The sequence below is a fragment of the Metarhizium acridum genome, assembly GCF_019434415.1.
Source record: "Metarhizium acridum strain ARSEF 324 chromosome Unknown scaffold_141, whole genome shotgun sequence".
In the NCBI taxonomy this organism is placed as follows: Eukaryota; Fungi; Ascomycota; class Sordariomycetes; order Hypocreales; family Clavicipitaceae; genus Metarhizium; species Metarhizium acridum.
Window position 1 is genome coordinate 2,013,990 of NW_027094020.1, and position 17,924 is coordinate 2,031,913.

General features: G+C 51.7%; 8 protein-coding genes across 8 annotated transcripts; 5 read left to right on the forward strand and 3 right to left on the reverse strand.

The window, feature by feature from the left end:
* Positions 1–103: 103 nt before the first annotated feature.
* J3458_009265 (uncharacterized protein) lies at positions 104–1,464 on the forward strand (the record flags this gene model as incomplete). The annotated part of the gene is made up of 1 exon (XM_007809107.2): positions 104–1,464. The coding sequence occupies exon 1, from the start codon at positions 448–450 to the stop codon at positions 1,462–1,464; it is 1,017 nt and encodes a 338-aa protein (XP_007807298.1). The 5' UTR covers positions 104–447.
* Positions 108–4,246, reverse strand: J3458_009266 (uncharacterized protein). The gene is made up of 3 exons (XM_066119677.1): positions 2,954–4,246; positions 2,181–2,902; positions 108–2,105 (listed from the first exon to the last, which is right to left on the reverse strand). Exons 1-3 carry the CDS (start codon positions 4,208–4,210, stop codon positions 1,547–1,549), a joined length of 2,538 nt encoding a protein of 845 aa, XP_065975473.1. The 5' UTR covers positions 4,211–4,246; the 3' UTR covers positions 108–1,546.
* Positions 4,247–4,466: 220 nt separating this feature from the next.
* J3458_009267 (uncharacterized protein) lies at positions 4,467–5,790 on the reverse strand. The gene is made up of 2 exons (XM_007809105.2): positions 4,952–5,790; positions 4,467–4,878 (listed from the first exon to the last, which is right to left on the reverse strand). The coding sequence occupies exons 1-2, from the start codon at positions 5,524–5,526 to the stop codon at positions 4,695–4,697; spliced, it is 759 nt and encodes a 252-aa protein (XP_007807296.1). The 5' UTR covers positions 5,527–5,790; the 3' UTR covers positions 4,467–4,694.
* A 553-nt stretch (positions 5,791–6,343) lies between these two features.
* On the forward strand, positions 6,344–7,688 carry LEU2_4 (3-isopropylmalate dehydrogenase). Its single transcript, XM_007809104.2, has one exon. It carries the CDS (start codon positions 6,493–6,495, stop codon positions 7,636–7,638), a length of 1,146 nt encoding a protein of 381 aa, XP_007807295.2. The 5' UTR covers positions 6,344–6,492; the 3' UTR covers positions 7,639–7,688.
* Positions 7,689–8,925: 1,237 nt separating this feature from the next.
* YAE1_1 (Essential protein Yae1, N terminal) lies at positions 8,926–9,615 on the forward strand (the record flags this gene model as incomplete). Its single annotated transcript, XM_007809103.2, has 1 exon — positions 8,926–9,615. One exon carries the CDS (start codon positions 8,926–8,928, stop codon positions 9,613–9,615), a length of 690 nt encoding a protein of 229 aa, XP_007807294.2.
* A 2,023-nt stretch (positions 9,616–11,638) lies between these two features.
* On the forward strand, positions 11,639–12,527 carry J3458_009270 (uncharacterized protein; the record flags this gene model as incomplete). Its single annotated transcript, XM_066119678.1, has 2 exons — positions 11,639–12,029; positions 12,121–12,527. The coding sequence occupies 2 exons, from the start codon at positions 11,639–11,641 to the stop codon at positions 12,525–12,527; spliced, it is 798 nt and encodes a 265-aa protein (XP_065975474.1).
* A 416-nt stretch (positions 12,528–12,943) lies between these two features.
* On the reverse strand, positions 12,944–14,100 carry J3458_009271 (uncharacterized protein). The gene is made up of 2 exons (XM_066119679.1): positions 13,942–14,100; positions 12,944–13,878 (listed from the first exon to the last, which is right to left on the reverse strand). The coding sequence occupies exons 1-2, from the start codon at positions 14,009–14,011 to the stop codon at positions 13,193–13,195; spliced, it is 756 nt and encodes a 251-aa protein (XP_065975475.1). The 5' UTR covers positions 14,012–14,100; the 3' UTR covers positions 12,944–13,192.
* Positions 14,101–14,383: 283 nt separating this feature from the next.
* On the forward strand, positions 14,384–17,098 carry J3458_009272 (uncharacterized protein). Its single transcript, XM_007809100.2, has 2 exons — positions 14,384–16,465; positions 16,541–17,098. Exons 1-2 carry the CDS (start codon positions 15,087–15,089, stop codon positions 16,881–16,883), a joined length of 1,722 nt encoding a protein of 573 aa, XP_007807291.2. The 5' UTR covers positions 14,384–15,086; the 3' UTR covers positions 16,884–17,098.
* Positions 17,099–17,924: the final 826 nt, after the last annotated feature.

A 17,924-nucleotide genomic window follows, 5' to 3' on the forward strand; every position in this document is an offset into this window, starting at 1 on the left:
AGTTGGTCGCAATAATGTAACAAGCTTGATACTCCCATGCTCAGTCTTTGCATCACGTCCGCATCATGACCCCGCGTTGAACAAGTCACCAATATGCGTCAACACTACCCATCTTAGTCAATTGTTCGAAGAGAGATTGAAACATTGCCTACTCCGTACACCAGGTCCAGACTCGTCCCGCAATGTGTGTGGCCCCCAAGTGCCACCACCATGATCAATAGCGTCGGTACCGGACGTGCCACCTGGCCCGAGACTTCAATAAACAATCATCTCCACCATGCTGTACACCCCAAGATGCCCAAGATCCACCCAACCATGATCATGTTCCAAAATTTCCAAGCACCTCTCTATTTCCTCTGTCCTTTTTTTTTTCCTCTCTTTTCTCGAATATACCCAACCCGTATTATGGGAATAACATGATCCATAAACACGGCTCTCCTATTCAACATGACAAAATCCGTCCCCTTATCCATCACCCCCTTCGACTCCCTCCCGGACAATAAACGCGTATGGCCAGCTGCCCCAAATTCCCATGAGGAAGGGCTAGGCCGCCTCTCCCTCCTCACGCCCGAAGTAGTTGCCTCCGCGGCACAGTCCTGCATCAAAACCGGCATCAGAGTCTCGCTCAACTGGGACCTGCGAAAGCTGGACACTGCCAATTTCAACCGAGCGCCAGCGCAGCACCACATCGTCTCCCTGCTGGACGGGGCGGCTTTCGACGACGTGTACATTTTCAATCCGCAGCAGTCGTCGCAGTGGGACGGCCTGAGACACTTCTCGGCGCCGTTTCCCACGCCCCAGGACCCTTCGCGGAGGCTATTCTACGGCGGCGTGACGGCTGCCGAGATTGGCGACCGGTCGAATCATCGGATTGGCATGCAGCACTGGGCCAAGGAGGGTATTTGCGGACGGGGAGTGCTGCTGGACTATGCGGCGTGGGCGGAGAGGAACGGCGTTGAGTATAGCGCGTTTTCGAACCATGCGATTCCGTTGAGGGTGCTGAAACAGATTGCCGACGAGGAAAAGATTATATTCCGGAGAGGGGATGTATTGTTAGTGAGGATTGGCGTCACGAGGGAGTGGGACACGCAGATGAGCCCCGCGGATAAGTTGGCGTATGGCAGTGATCCTAATCCGCAGCATGCGGGGGTTGAAGGCACGGAGGAGATGTTGAGATGGATATGGAATGAGGGGTTTGCTGCCGTGGCGGGAGATGCCATTTCTTTCGAGGTGTATCCGAAGCAGGATTCCTTTAAGACCGAGGGTGGGCGGGAGGTCCCTGGCCTCCTGATGCATGAGTACTTGATTGCGGGTTGGGGGCTGCCGGTTGGCGAGCTGTTTGATTTGGAGGAGTTGAGCAAGACTTGTCAAAGGCTAGGTCGCTGGGAGTTCTTTGTTTCCAGTGCGCCGTTGAATATGCCCGGGGGCGTGAGCAGTCCTCCAAACTGCCTTGCGATATTTTAGTTTGTTTGCTCTTGTCTTATTACTGTCTTATTACTGCTTTAGCTAAGGCGTCACGTGGAATAGTAATTGTTGGCATTTTATATCATGCGTTGTGATTCTCGAAGCTTTGCAGTATTTTGGCAAACTTGTCGGCGAGTCCCCAAGACCCCAGTCGTTGGAATATACTCTGCGCGTCCCTAGTGATAAGAGCGGTAGATCCCTCGGTGAAAATATCGTCCGCCGAGCCGATTTGTACGGGTCCACCAGTCTGGATCCATTGCGTTGCTGCCTTTTTGTGCTCCATGTCACGGGAGTGAATGTCCAGTCTCAGGTGAACGCCGTCTCTGGATCTCAATGACGACGGGCTGTATTTGACATATGCCACGGCAAAGATGTACGCCATGAAGAGACGCATGATTTCACAGGGGGCAGAGACCAAGAACTCATTGGCGACGGCGATGATTTGGCCCGAGTGCCACAAGAGACGTCTTGTTCGCTTTTTATCCGCTTTCATAGCCGCGGAGAGCCGGCGTCTTGCGACAGCGACACTTTTGTCCTTCTCTGGTCCGTGGGACACTATTTTGCGCACCATGTAGAGAATTATATCCATTATATCGTCTGCAGCGTACATATGGGAATAGTGGCATAGAAGGGAGGAGATACTAGGCTTTCGGTTAGTCACAGCTACCTTGGTGTTGTAGTTTTTGTCGTGGCGAGGAAGCGAGGAGGAATCATACTTGTAGCTGACAAGATCAGAAGTAGAGCATGGCTGTTCCATAGATTCCAGAAGGGAGTCAAGTCCGCGGAGGAGAGCAGTCTTGGAATGCTGATGGGCTTTGAACAGTGAAGGCAAGTCAAAGTAATCTGTTGTTGACAGCGCCTCCAGCTGCTTCAAATCCCAAAGCAGACGTCCAATGACTTGGCCGCACAATCTCCTTCCCCACATGGAAACATGTTCATCGACTGGTTTTCCAGCCATGGCAGCTTTCAGGACACTAGACAGCTTGGCTCCCTGGGCTTTTGGTGGACATCGGAACTTCAAAGCAGCCCAAGCATGTGCAGATGGTGCTTCCCATAATGACTCGGAACAGGGCAACCTCGCTGGAAGCTCGCTCAAGTCCACAGCTCCCCGACGGTTGGTCAAAGTACACAGGCTGCAGTCGTATTCGAAAGATGCCCAGGCGATGCGATTGTCTCTCTCTCTTGTAACCCACGATTTCCACTCAGCGTAAGGGTTGGTCTGGTCCACCACGGCTCCATTGCTGTCTGCCGATTCATCTTGGATGCTGAGTCGAGCATTCAACAGTCCTAGTCCCCGTAGGCTTCCGATTAGGACGCCTCGCGTCCGGTCTGCGTTTTGATATAGATGACGGTTCCCAGATCCCAAAGAATATATCTGGTGTAAGCATAATGCAGCCAGATACGAAATGTTGGAATAATTAGCACTATCCGATATGCCCTGCACCTAGTTAGCTTCCGCCAATTTTAGCGCTGTCCTGAGTATAATTACCAGCCATGTGATCATTGATGCACAGAATTCACCAACGGCATCCGATACCTCACTAGATCCTGGACCTGTCGACAGCACGGATCCAACACAAACCATTGCCGCCAGCAGCATCGTTGGGCATTCAGTAATCGTCCAAGTCGGCGCGTGAACGATGGGCTGGATGATTTGGAATCCGGAAAAATATGAATCAATGAGCTGATTCAAAAGGTCTATACCCGAATTGAGGTTACGCGAAGCTACTTGCTTCGGACTAGGGAGCTGCTGCTGAGAGAGTAATTGGACTAGGCAATCGACCGGGGTCTGTTGGCCTCCCGGGCTAACTTGCGTTGATTCCTTTAGTACATCATGTAATCTTGGTAGTGGGAATCGCGATGGTCGTGATTCCTTCCCTTGTTCAAATGGCCATGGTAGAACATTCTGTCTCTGGGGTAAAGCTGGAAGAGGAGGTATCGGGTTGGTCGAGGGTAGAACACCGTACACGCTCGCTGGTGGAGGTACATTTTCTTCCACAGCTGGCTGGGTGTCGATAGGGAGGTGAATGTTGGATATATCGAAATCAAGCCAGTCAAGCCCGCTACCTCTGAAGTCAAAAGGCAGTGTAGCATCTAGAGACTGTGAGTAAACTGTCGCATTCCCATCGCTTGGTGTGTTCCCATGGTCAAAGGCAGGGCTGCAACCGTCCTCAAGAATCATGGGGTCGAATCTCTGATCAAATTCAGCAAAGCCCGCGGTTGGCGATGCTTGTATGGTATAATTTCTGTAATCCTTTGATAAGGGCTCGTCGTATTGCTGAAAATCAACACTGTCACAACCTGCGTCTTGCCCTGTATCACGTGCCACATTCGTCTGATGGATATCCCGAGTCTGTGGACAAGGTGAGCAAGGCACATGATGGAGAGGTTTCGCATATGGATATGAGCAGGTATCAGACGTCTTGGCCGCATGGCAAGAGCCACATGGCATGGTTCTATCGCATTTCAACTTATGGCGAACACATCGATTACAAGATTTTTGGCTCGTGCCTCCGTTCCCGGCTGCGATGTCATGCGATGCGCGGAGGTGACGGAGAAGAACATCCTGTCGCGAGAAGCTCCTATCGCAATGGGAACATTGGATCGTCCTTCTCTGAGAGTGAGGGAGGTGTGTGAGACGGTGGCGATTCAAATGGCTAGGTCGCGTGAAGGACCGGTTGCATTGATCACAGGCGAGTTTGGATCGTGTTATCAGGCCCGGCTCCTCCATCTTGAAGTGCATCATGCAGAGCTACTCATGGTTGTATATGCCGTATATGGGTTTGATGGAATATGGACAGTAGTTGATTCATAATTCGGGATGGAAAAAACTAGCGGCTGGCAAAACGAATCAGACCATGTCAGAATCCGGGGTCTGGGGACTGGAGGATGACGGATGTCGGACGACGGAGTATGGGGTGCCGAGTAGTGGGGTCTGGCGCACTGATGAAATTCAGTCAACTACATATGTAGCTTCAGTGGCGGACGCCACTATCGTCTCCACTGTGCCTGCCTGCTGACCGTTGGGTTGCATGTGCGAGCTTTCACCATCTTGGAAGGCAATCTAAGCTGACAGTCATCTGGAACTCCATATCTCTGTATCAAGATATTTGCCAGTGATGACAACCCCATGTCGCACGTAGCAACTTTATCCCGGTCATGTATTACATCGAGAGCGAAGCTGGTCGGAAAATATTTTCAGCGTCTCATCGATTTGCCTAAACTAGGTTCTACACGCATCGTCCACCATCAACCTCCATATTCACACCGGTAATGAAGCTGGCTTCCTCACTAGCTAGATAGCAGCAAGCATTGGCAACATCTGCCGGTGTAGATGGTCGTCCCAGAGGAACCGTAGAAACAAAACCTGCCCGATTCTCCTCTGTATCGGGCTTACCCAGGAACAAGTGCGTCCTATATGACGTCTGGTGCGTTAACTTCCTGCTCTGCAACGCACCCTGTACCAATGGCCAGAGAGACTACTCACATTCCAGTGCTGCCGACAACAGGCGAAACGGCATTGAACCGAATCTGCTGAGGGCCATATTCCACGGCCAAGGACTTTGTCGCTGTGATGACTGCCCCTTTTGAGGCATTGTACCACGTCAAGCGCGGGCGAGGTCGAATGCCAGCTGTAGAAGCAACTTGAATGAAGCAACCGGGTCGGTTCTCCTTCAAGAAATACTTTTTTAGTAGGACGTTGACTGAGATATAGATGGACTTGACGTTGACGTCAAAGACCAGGTCAAACTCCTTCTCTGTGACATCCTCCGTTGGCTTATTTGGATAAGTAACACCGGCATTGTTGACGATAATGTCCAACTGCCCGAATGCCTTCAAAGTCTCGCTCAGCAAGTTCTCCCAGTCGCTAGTTTTCGTAACATCTGCCTTGACAAAGATGCCGCCCAGTTCAGAGGCTGCTGCCTTCCCGGCATCTTCTGAGAGATCTGCAACGACAACTCTGGCTCCTTCTTCGGTGAATTTCTCGGCAATGCCTCTGCCAAACCCTGATGCTGCGCCTGTGACGAGGGCTACTTTGCCTTCAAGACGTCCTTGGGCCATGGTAAATTGATTTAGAAGTGGTTTGTAATGAAGTCCAGATGAACGAAGGTCCTATATGATGCAAGATGAGACCGTCTCTGGGGGTGTAGAAATATGTGCAATCACGGTGGTCAAATTAGCATATCTTCATACTGGTCAATCCTTCCGAAAGCTCATGCGGGGATCCGTCCGCCATGAGAGACTCCTCCCCACTTGAGCCATAACTCGTTTCTCGTCCGAGCCCGGGGAGAGAGTGGCACTTCTCCGGGGCCCCAGAAAGTGGCGTGTTGCACCGGTGGTTATGAACAGAGAGATATCAAGGCCAGTGGGTGGCACGCTCCGGTAGCTGTGAGGTTGAACCAGACTCAAGCAAGTGGGACACCCAGCCCGGTTAGGACTAGCGACTTCTGCGTACAATTCGGACCCTGAATGTTTAGCCAGGTGTGACATAGCAAGGGGGGTTCAAGCCAATGAGATATCACTATTACAGAGAGCATATGGGGGTTTAAAGTACCTGATAACGCGATAAAATCTCTTATCAATAAAGGTTACTCTTACAAGACCCACTACTCCCCTGTCATTTAACCTATATTATAGATAACAGCCATTAATATAAATAAAAAGAGCTCCTGTTAGCAGAAAAGTCCCTGTAAATAAACCCCACTTACTTCCTTGTCAGGTCACTCATGGCTAAACTACAGGGGTTGGATTGTATGAACGCCCACACTGAATGACGCCGATTCCACCCGTTACCGGAGACACCATGGATACTTGGGTAGTTTGACGCGGGGCCAAGCTCCGATGTAGTTCTTAGACGATGGTTGCCAGATGAGCGAAAGCCGAGTTCGGACACGCGCAACGGACAGCAGGTGTGCTTTTCACAGCTATAACTCGACTTCGTCTTGGACTCTTGGCTCGAGGCTCGGAAAAAGTACCTAGGTAGTTTATCATTCCAAGCATGACAGTCACTCTCACGGAAGCTGAAATATGAACTCAAACACGTTCAAACTCCTCGTTTTACCTGGCGACCATGTAGGTCCAGAGGTCATAAACGAAGCCTTGCGGGTACTAGATGTTATAGAGGAATTACGACCAAACCTCAAATTCGAGCGTACTTTCGAGCTCGTCGGCGGCAGCAGCATTGACAAACACGGAGTCCCGGTAACCCAGGAGGTCCTGGAAAAAGCAACACAAAGCGACGCAGTGTTATTCGGCAGCGTTGGCGGTCCCGAATGGGCTAATGCCTCGCCCAACCCTGAATCGGGCCTTCTTCAACTTCGTCATAAGCTCGATGCTTTTGCAAATCTTCGCCCTTGTGAGCTTATTGTTCCCTCGTTGCTGGACGCATCCCCGCTCAAGTCGGATATTATTCGAGGCACCAAGTTCATCGTCGTGAGGGAAAACTGCGGAGGGGCCTATTTTGGTGACAAGGTTGAGACACCCGACGTCGCCTCAGATCTTTGGGTGTACAGACCACACGAGGTCGAAAGATGTGCTCGCGTGTCTGCTGCCGTTGCGCGTCTATTGGGCAAGTCTGGCGATGGAAAGGGAGGCGGTGGCCCAGCTGTCGTCTGGAGTGCAGACAAGGCCAACGTTTTAGCAAGCGGCAGGCTTTGGAGGAGAGTGACTGAGGACACTTTCAAGAAAGAGTTCCCCGACGTTGAGCTACGCCACCAACTCGCAGATAGCATGGCTATGCTTATGGTGAAGAACCCTCGCGGCTTCAACGGCGTCATCCACACAGATAACACATTTGGCGACATCTTATCCGACATATCGGGCGGTATAGTTGGCAGCCTGGGTACATTACCCAGCGCCAGCATTTCTGGCGTGCCGGGAGAAGGCAAATGCAATGGCATCTACGAACCTGTCCATGGAAGCGCACCCGATATTGCAGGCAAGGGCATTGTCAACCCTGTTGCGCAAATCCTAAGTCTTGCCATGTTGTTGAGGTATTCATGTCTCCTGACGGACGAGGCGGCTGCTATTGAATCGGCAGTTCGGCGTGTGTTCGACTCCAAGGGAGCTGGCGGCTTGGGCATGCGAACGAAGGACATGGGTGGGAATGCAGGTACCCGTGAAGTGGGAGATGCGGTTTGCCAGGTTCTGCGAGAGTTGTTAGGCAGGAGATAGGCACTTAAGTACTCCGTAAATAGAGTTTCTATACGAGTTTGATGAGCAAGGACGTTGTTGTCGATCAACAATTCTGTCTAGTCATTGTGATGCAAGCCATGAAAGGTGTGGAGGGTAGAATGTGTGAGTGTCCCACGAATTGCCGACGGGCAAAGTACTAGTCGTGCATTTTCTGGTCTGCCAGGATCATGTGCTTGGGCCGTTCTAGGCTTCTCGATGAGGCGAGGGGATGTCGGCAACAACGATACAATCACCAAGCAAGTCAATAAAGATAACGACAAAACATGCGTTCCCTGGAATACTCAACTATTCAAATTCAGGAATCCTGGATATTGACCGTAGAGCATTGAAACTGGGCGGAGTCATCTTGTATCTAGACGAATGCGACGATGGAGGCAGTTGTCCCAAGTGACTGGACGTCCTACCCTGTACGGAGTGGACTGCAAGAAATAGATATTCCCAAAGCAAGCGTCATGTAGGCCGGGCGGGTTATTTGACTTACGTCACTGACCCTATATACGTCTGACTTGACTTGACATCTTTGTTTCTAATCGCAGGTTCAAATTATGTTCCATTATGGCTTCTCACTTGGCAACCCAATGGCCTTGCGGGATGAAGACCCAAAAAGCTTAAAGTCCCGACTATTTCAAACGGTACCCAGCCCTAGCTTCGAACCCAACCTTTCCAAGTACTTCTACCAGACATCTACTTTCAGTAAGCATCTGGTTTAACTCATACATTGCACGAAGAAACACTTCGTGCTACATTGACACGGTGGCGAACGCGTGGCAGGAAGCTCCGCTGTGTATCCCAAGTCCTTCGTCAACTCCCATCTTTCTGTGTACTACGCAGACGCACTGAAAAGGGGAGAAGGGTAAAGTATGTTATGACATGCAGGCACTAGCGTTGTAATTGTCTTAGACACTGGCTGTTTAAAAGCAAGGGGCACGTAGTATTCTAATTTCAGCTATTTTCTGTGGAGAGGTGTGGCAGCACTGTGGCTGTCATGTCCTACATTGAGAGAAGAAACTAGGGCGTCAAAAGGAAGGGCGGCTGCTACCCTAAACCGTTAGCAATGGACACAGTGTGCACAGTGACATCACCAACCATCACATGCACCTCTGCTCCATCATACAGTGCGAATGTCGCATATCAATTTTCTCGCAGGGTGGGTTCCTCGTCGAAGAAAAACACAGCGGGCGGAGAGGAGGGAAAAAAAAAAAACAAGCGACCAAGCCATAAAGTTCAACTGAGACCTTCGGAAGCGCCATAGTCACCGACCGCAACATGCATTTCCAGCCGATAGAGAATTCCTTCGAGGATGCCTACGTTTCCCACCTTGGCGGAGGGCCTAGAGTGGAACTACACGCAAGCCTTGATCAGCTCGACGACGTTTTTGGTTCCACGCCAGCTTCACCAGCCGAACCAGAGGCGCAAAGTAGCTCTCATCCTTCAGACATACGGCGCCTGGAAACTGAACACACAAATGCCGGGTATCGAGAAGGCATCACCGTAGCCAAGGAGGCGAGCATCCAGGGTGGATTCGACGAGGGCTTTAGTCTAGGGGCGACTATTGGATTGCGGGCTGGGCAGCTACTCGGCATGATTGAAGGCATTGCTGATGCGGTCAAGGGCCAACCAGGCGAGACGGCAGAGACGGCAGAAAAGTTGCTAAACGAAGCCAGGGACGAGCTGAGTACAGGCAAAATTTTCTCGGCAGACTATTGGGCACCAGATGGCACCTGGAACTACGACGTGACCGCCAAAGACGGTGACCAGATTCTATTCCCTGACGTGGCTGCTGCGCACCCTTTGATACAGAAATGGAGCAGGGTTGTTGACGAACAGACGAACATGTGGCATATTCAAGTGTCGATTCTCGATGATGCCAACGGGCCGCGTCTGGACACAGCTTCGATTGAGCCACCACTCAACGTATCTGCTCCCACACGGTCAAAGCAATCCCTGGATTGGTGAAGGTTCATTATTCTGTCCGGAAATACTGTATTCCGCACTTCGTACGGAGAAATAATAGCATGTCTAAGAGACTTATGGCAACTTTCGAGAATGTTGACGCACAGAATTGCTTTTGCGGCAGGCTTTGCCAGGTGCAATCCAGGTGGGCTTTACTCCGTATGGAGTACTAAGGCGGGTTGCAAGGCTGGCTCTTCCTCTCAAAAGAAAACATGCCCCAGTATGGAGTGTTAGTCAGATCTCATTTGACACACCGATTGTAATACGGTGTACAAAGGACGGTGTGCGACCTCGCTTCGCTCACCCTGGGCTGTCAGAAAGGGCGGCATGGATGGGCCAGGCTCTGGCTCACACGAGATGGCAAACATCGACAGCACGAACGTTTACTTATTGGACTGGCTCCCTCGTACATAACACTTTTATTTACAGCTTAGAGCTGATGACGCATAGCTCACCTTTGGCCGGGGGAGCAAAACCATACAAGGGCGATGGACAAGCTAGATTCTTGCACCATATCCCTTCCTCAAAACACACTTGCAGATCCGGGTCAACAAGGGAACATAAGACTGATGACGAACTGAACACATGCGCGACGGCCAGAAAAGGCAAAAAAAAAAAAAAAAAAGATAGAGAGAGAACCCACATCAACGCGTGTCTAACAACTTCTACCAACGATGCCCCGTTTGTCCGAAGCGGGCGGTATTGCATTGATATGGCGGAAGAAACGGAATAAGGAGTCTCACAGCCACAGGTTGCTTGTCACATCGATAAGACGATCAAAGGCTAGGATTGGGCTAAAATCCGTCGCTACCATGCCATGCTAAATATAAAGAATACGGCAGTGGTTGACTACAATAGGGGGTGAGGGATACAGTCGCCCTGCAGAAGACAATCAATTTATTATTGTCTACTATCAGCCGGTCAGTCTCGGTCAGAAATTGGGTGGCCCATTGTCTCCGCACGCCGGTTTCTTCCCGAAATGGAAAGAGGGGCGGCTAATTTTTGACTACCTAGGCACTTCATCCCTTGCTCCGAGAATAGCTATATGAAAAAGCAAACAAACCAATAATACACAAACAAGGGCGGCGGAAGGGTCTGTCTTCTGTCTGCAAGAGAAGAAGCCCGAAGCGATTTCTTGGGATAAGGCAGCGGTTGCGAGCAGTTATACGGAGTACGGGCCTCTATGTCTAGGAGCAGCAACTTGGGGGAGGCAGCTTGCTCGTTTGACACACATGGGACACGATACAACATGGAATTCCCCAGACGAGATGGATACTCAGTCGTGGCTGCGACGGCGCTTTGGGCGGCACAGAGAAGATGAAAACCAGAGATACACATCTGGTACGACGTACTCTGTACATCAACTGTCAGTTATGTAGGCCGTCCCATGTCGGCACTTGCATGCTGATCCTCCAAAGTTTCCGGCCGCGCGATACCAGTTTTCCGCAGAGTAAAGCGCACGGCCCGCTCCTTGGCGAAGCTACTCCACGAGGCCCTTGATGTGGCTGCATGAGCATCAGACATTGTTCCTGGAAAGGTCGGGGCACTGAGCTGCGTCCACCGGGTTCTCCTCTGATCTGGGCTTGCTTTGACAACCAACTACCAACTCACTCCCTCGCAAGTCGACCCTACCGAGTCACCATAATCTCACTCCGCACATGTATGCCTATGATTTAAGCCGGGGGTGGCTGTTGTGAGACAGGGGTCAAGCCTATTGGCTTCCAACACCGTACTAGCAACTGCGGTTTGTATTGTTTTTGCTCCTCATTTCCCCCGTGAATCAACATGCAAAGGGAAAGACGCTATGAAGATAGTGGTGTAAGTGTTAGCTGGGCACCATGGTCGTTGTCTATTTAAGCCCATTGACGTGCCCTGACAAATAAGTCTATTCTCTCTCCTCTTCATCAGCACAGAAAGCATAATTCTGGACACAACTCCAACCGCTCTCACCTCATACCTTCGTTTTCCGGGCCTTTTTGATTACCCGTCCACTCTTTTTTTCAAATTTACTACACTCCGCCTAAAAATGAAGTCTGCCGTCTTTGCTGTTGCGACTGTCGCAGCCGCTGCTTCGGCTTACGAGGCTCGCTCCCCCCTTGATCTCAAACTCGGTGTCGGCAACCTGGTCAAGGTCGACCTCTGCCTGGGTCTCGATGTCAAGCTTCCCCTTGGCATCTCCATCGAGACTGACGACTGCCCAAAAAACGGTCCTCCTGCTGGCTGCACTGACGTCTGGCACCCTCCTCACCACGTTCCCATGGACGGCTGTGACGACAACGACAACGACGAGTGGCACTATGTCCATCCTTGCGACTGCAAGCCAGAGGCTCCTCATACCTGGACCACCAGCACTGTCACTCAGACTCAAATCAAGACCCTCATCAGCTGTGCTCCTACCGTGACCGACTGCCCTGCTGGTCCTCACGTTACCACTGTGGTTGTCCCGGCCACTACAACCGTCTGCCCCGTGCCAGTTCACTCTACAACTATGGCCACGGTTCCTGCCAGCAACACTGTCCCTGCCACCAGCCCCCGCTACTGTTCCCGCTACTGTTCCCGCTACCGTGCCCGGCACCGTTCCCGGTACTGTTCCCGGAACCGCCCCGGGCACTCTGTCTGCTACCGCCCCTGGTACTACTCAGGCACCTGTCTGGACCAAGCCTGTCAATCAGTCCGCTATTACTCAGGTCACTCTCCCTGCCATCACCACCCCTATTGCAGTGGTTCCATCTCCTGCCACCACTCCTTCCGAGGCCTCGTCTCCTGCGGTTGTCGTTCTCCCTCCCGTTGGCACTGGCACACCCCCTACTGGCAACTGGACCCAGACTCCCCCTGTCATTGCTGGTGCTGCCCATAACAGCCAGAAGGTTGGTGCTGTGGTCGCCATGGGTCTCATCGCCGCTTTCCTGATCTAAGCGGGGAGGGTGTGCTGACCCGGATAGCGTATATCCCGGAGGCTGTAGTATATTTGAGTATATCATGACGATATTATGGGATCGGTGTGGCGAGATACAAAAATTTTCACAATGCTTTTTTCGTTACAGCTTTTGGGACAGCTTCTGTGCTTGGGGAGCGTCAATAGACGCCTGTGGCTGGCGTGTAAAACTGGGAGTGGGTGTTTACATGCAGATGCCTGATTCTTGTATTAAGACTTCTCTGCAGATTTACTTTACTAGTGTCGGAACTTATCCCGCCGATGTAGTGTCAATATTGTATATACAACTCATTTGAACCACTTTGACCTGTGAATACTGCTGGAAAAACTCTTTTTGTGACTCATGACTTTGGAGCAGCAAATAAGTAACTAAGTATGGTGGATGGTCATTTGTGCACGAAATCTGATCATTATCTTAATTCATATGCTTCGTCGCCTAAGTGAAATGCAATTCTATGTCGCTCGCTACATTGGGTATCCAATTATTCTCATCATCCCTCTTGCTCTTCAAGGATGCTCTCCTCTAGACGCTCCTCCAACTTCCTAGCTACATCCTCAATGCTATCATTTTTATCAAAAACAGCACTCGATGCCTCCCAGTCACGCCCATCGCTCCCAAACACCACGAACTTGACCACGTTTCCATCATCGTCCATGATAAGTCTGCCAGTCTTGTCGTTTGCCCAGGTGAGACTTATTTGCTTGGCCTCTATGTCTGCGATGCCCGCTTCCACGAGCGCATTGGGCGCTACCACCCGTCCACCTCTCTCGTGCAATCCCAACCGTCGGCGGAGATCCGCCGACACGCCCAGTCGATTGTGGTACCGTACAATCTCTCGTCCGCAGCGTCCTCACAAACTTGTCGAGGTCTTGGTCCGTGGAGCTGCTACCTCCGCCTGCTCGTGATGGCTGCGGCAAGTGTCTTGCTGCCAGGCCGGCTAGAGGGACTGCAGGAGGGACAGTATGTCTGTGGACGCGGAGGTGTCGTGAGCCCGGGTATGGTCGGTTCAGCATCACGTAGTAGGGGCGGAGGAACTGTCCTCGTGACATGATTTCGAATCGCAGGCCCAGGACGTGGCCGTCGTCTACGGCATTGGGGTCAGGGTCGCGGACCTTGAAGGAGGTTACGGGCGCGGATATTCGGTAGACGCATTGCTGCATGTGGGCTTGTTGCTGGGTTGAGCGGCTGCTCAGTTTGGAGGATGCGGTTTCTGAGGAGCCGGGCCGACGGCCAACGGCGGGCGAGGATGAGGAGCGGATGAGACGAGATGTTGACGCTGACGATAGAATGGTTGAGCACTGGATCCGGAGGGCTTTGCGTAAAGAGGCCGCTGCTGATGTGTGAGTGGTCTTGATTGAAAATGGTGAGTGAGAGGGCGCGTGAAGCTGCGGACCTTGTTTCCTTAATGATGCAATCTCCTTGTCTAGCTGAGACGGCTCGGATGAAGTCTGTTCGGGATCCATTTTTTATTATTATTGTTGATTTTACATCCCACCTGCGTTTGCGGTCATGTCGGGACTGTGAACCGGCAAGTCGGTGAGATAAGAATGAGAATTGTTGGTGTTGAATGAGGCTCAACGCGTCGAGCAACACTCGCGATAAGATAAGACATGGATGGGCAAGCTTGCAGGGCAGCGTCCCCGCAGCACAGCAAAGGCAATCGCCGATTGGTAGCCTTCGGAGTTTCGTTCCCCTGATGGCGGCGCAATATCTATTCTTCCGACCCCAAAAAAGGTCTAGGCGTCTGAAAGAGGCAGGGGCGATCTATGCGGGTAAGTGCCAAGTGTCCAATGCGAGCAGCCAGTCCCAGGGTCTGTTGCCATCAAGCGAAATCCAGTTCCCGCAGCCCGGCAGCCGGCAGCCCGGGAGCACGAGATCGTGTGTTTGTTCTTTTTGCGCTAGTTTCAACTTCTTCTTCGCCCTTTGCCTGCACGACGAGCCATTGACCCTTGTCCCTGGGTCGCTTATGGACTGCCGTTGAACGGGTTGCCATTTCGGATTCATTTGCTACCCTTATTTCGAGGCTTGTCGGAGAGGCCTCTCACGTTCGCTTGATACGTTGCTTCCTGGCGGTTTGCCACATCTCTTGTCTCCATTTGTAAGCCCTTGAGGCCACGGTTGCTTTGCACCAGCATAAATATTTCAATTTGGGCGCAACCCCAACGCTCTTTTAGACTTTTTGGATCTCGGCCGATGACCAGGACTAGTGTTTCCTACAAAGTTTTCTTCATTTCGAACGCTATTTTCCGTCGCTCTCTTACATGATTCACCCTCTCAAAGACGATCCCGAGAAAAACAACTCGATTCCTTCCCTGGCGCACCATCAACATCGTCGAATCGAACCGATATTAAGACGGCGTGCTGAATCGCACATGTTTTTGGATTCTACAGCACGAGCATTCCTGTTGAAGAGAACAGCAAACAGCAGCGACAACTCTCACCTTACTTCTTGAAAACCCCTCCCTTGCAGAGGAAGCCTGATATATAAGATACAACATACACCCCACACGGCCGAGATATATTACACAAATACTGCCTATGGGTGCCAGAGCGCGACGATCAAAGTCGCCATCATCGCAACGACCGGCTCCCCTCTCTTTGAAGGAAGGGAATGCCAACGGCAAAATGAGCAACGGCGTGGAAATGCGGCGCAAGTCTGCCAACAACCTTGACACCTCGGAGGCTGTGACTGGCAACTACATTTCTCGCGAGAGCTTTTCGCTGGACGAACCGATCCCCAAGACGCCGACCGCGAGCAATCATGGATTTCGCGAGCTGCCGAGACGGGACCAGCGGAGTTTCCTGTTGCTGGTGTTGTTGTATTTTCTCCAGGGCATCCCCATGGGCCTTGCCATGGGATCGGTTCCTTTCCTTCTGAAGAACCACATGTCATACGGGGAGATTGGTATTTTTAGCTTGGCTTCGTACCCTTATTCACTGAAGCTGTTTTGGAGTCCGTTTGTGGACGCAGTTTGGAGCCCCAAGATTGGTCGGCGAAAGACTTGGATCGTGCCCATTCAGTTCCTTTCTGGCTTCAGCATGCTCTGGCTTGGATCGCATGTTGAGACGATGATGGAAACAACCGGAAAACCGGGTGGTCCTACCGTTTGGGGCTTCATGATGTGGTGGTTTTTCCTGGTTCTAATGTGTGCAACCCAAGATATTGCGGTGGACGGCTGGGCCCTGACGCTCCTTACGCCGGCAAATGTGTCGTATGCATCTACCGCTCAGACCGTCGGCCTGACTGCCGGCCATTTCATGTCGTATACGGTATTTTTGGCTTTGAACGCCAGCGATTTTGCCAACAAGTGGTTCCGGTCGGTCCCTTCAGAGGAGGGGCTAGTTTCTCTGGGCGGATACCTGACGTTCTGGGGCTGGGTCTACATCATCGTTACTATTGGACTTGGGTTCCTGAAGCGGGAGGAAAAGTCAAAGAACGACGACGGCGTATGGGACGTCTACCGAATCATGTGGGGCATCTTGAAGTTGAAGAATGTACAGACAATCATTATTGTGCATCTCATTGCCAAGATTGGTTTCCAGGCCAATGACGGGGTCACAAACCTGAAGCTCCTGGACAAGGGCTTTGGAAAGGATAACATGGCGCTCACGGTCCTCATTGACTTTCCTTTTGAGATTGGTCTCGGATACTATGCGGGCATGTGGTCGCAAAAGTATACACCCATGCGACTGTGGTGCTGGGGGTTTCTCGGCCGACTGGGTGCGGCCATCTTTGCTCAAATCACAGTGGCCATGTTCCCTAGCAATGGCGTCACCATGTGGTATATGGGTGTGGTGATTGCGGAGCATCTGTTGTCGACGTTTACCAACACCATCATGTTTGTTGCCGTTTCTGCTTTCCACGCCAAGGTCTCGGATCCAGTTATCGGCGGCACATATATGACTCTACTCGCAACGTAAGTGCAGTGGCCTCTACTTTTTCTTTTCTTTTTCGTATTTGTACAAAATTAGGCTAACAATGAGATGGGCAGCGTTTCCAACCTGGGCGGTACATTTCCGCGATACTTTGTGCTGAAGCTGGTCGACTCCTTTACAGTGGCTACTTGCCTTCCTACACTCAATGCCGACACGTCCAAATTGAAGGGACCCGTGATTACCGAGGCGTTTTCTTGCGCGGTGCAAGCAGAGAAGGAGAGATGCGAAAATGGCGGCGGCACATGCAATATGAGCCGAGACGGGTACTACATGGTCAACATGCTGTGCGTCGCGTTTGGCCTGGTGTCGTTCTTGTGGTATATCAAACCAAAGGTGCTGCACCTGCAGAGCTTGCCTCTCCGGGCCTGGAGATTGTCGCCGACCAATGACAAGCGGTAGAATGGGGACATGCGGGAGGGAATAATTGACGCTTTTTATTGTTTCGCTTTAGAGACTGTTGATGAGATTGCATGTAGATGGTGTCACGAATTCACCGGCCTGTTGAAGCAGGATTTGTCCCCTCTCTGCAGTGACGCTGATATGTAGTTGGGATGGCTTGATTATAGCCTGCACAACAGATTAAGTTTAACAAATAAAAAGAAAAAAAGTCTGGCCACGTCGCTCCTGAGCTTGACATGAGGGTTTCTGTCGCAGTTTCTGTCTTGTGCAAAAGACACCCCAGACCCATGTGATATATGACAATGCGCCGAAGACCTGGAGTCATGCTCACAAAAGGCACAACCACAGCCATTCACGTATCTGGATTCATGTCTCGAATACGAAGCACCGAGTTGAGAGTTGACATGTACAAGGCACATGCATGCCTAGGTACGTAGGTGGTCGTATCCCAGTCGCCCGCAGAGCCAAAAATATAACACAATGCGGACTCTCGGCAGCTGCCGTTATGTAATTTCTGGCCCGTCGCGTTGCGCCGCATTCGCTTCGTCGGCCAACGCGGTTGAGATCGTTCCACTCTGCGGGTGAGAATCGGTGCTGTTGTATCGTTCATCTGGACCCGGCGCAAAGCGACTGCCAATATGCGTACGCCCGTGACCAATTGGCCCATTCTCACGAACCACCTGGCCGTTTCGGCGCGCCGTGGCTGGTTTCCTCGAATAGCCGGAGAATATGACGACACGCAGACGCGGCTTACGATCCGGAGACGTGACGTCTTGGCCGTGTGCCGCTTTGAAGCCATGTGTATGGCTGGAAGGGAACACGAGGACGTTGACGATGTCGGCTCGGTGCGTCGGCATATTTGGCAGGGCCAATCGGAGTTTTTTGAGGCTCCTTGTCGGCCGAGCCCGTCGAATTTGCAAGATGAAATACACGACGGCTGATTTGGCGGGAACCCGAGGCTATGTTGGAGGCCTCTGATATTGCTTGCTGCAAGGGCAAACAAGGGCCTCTCACGTCGCTGTGGAATCTATGCATCCCGTT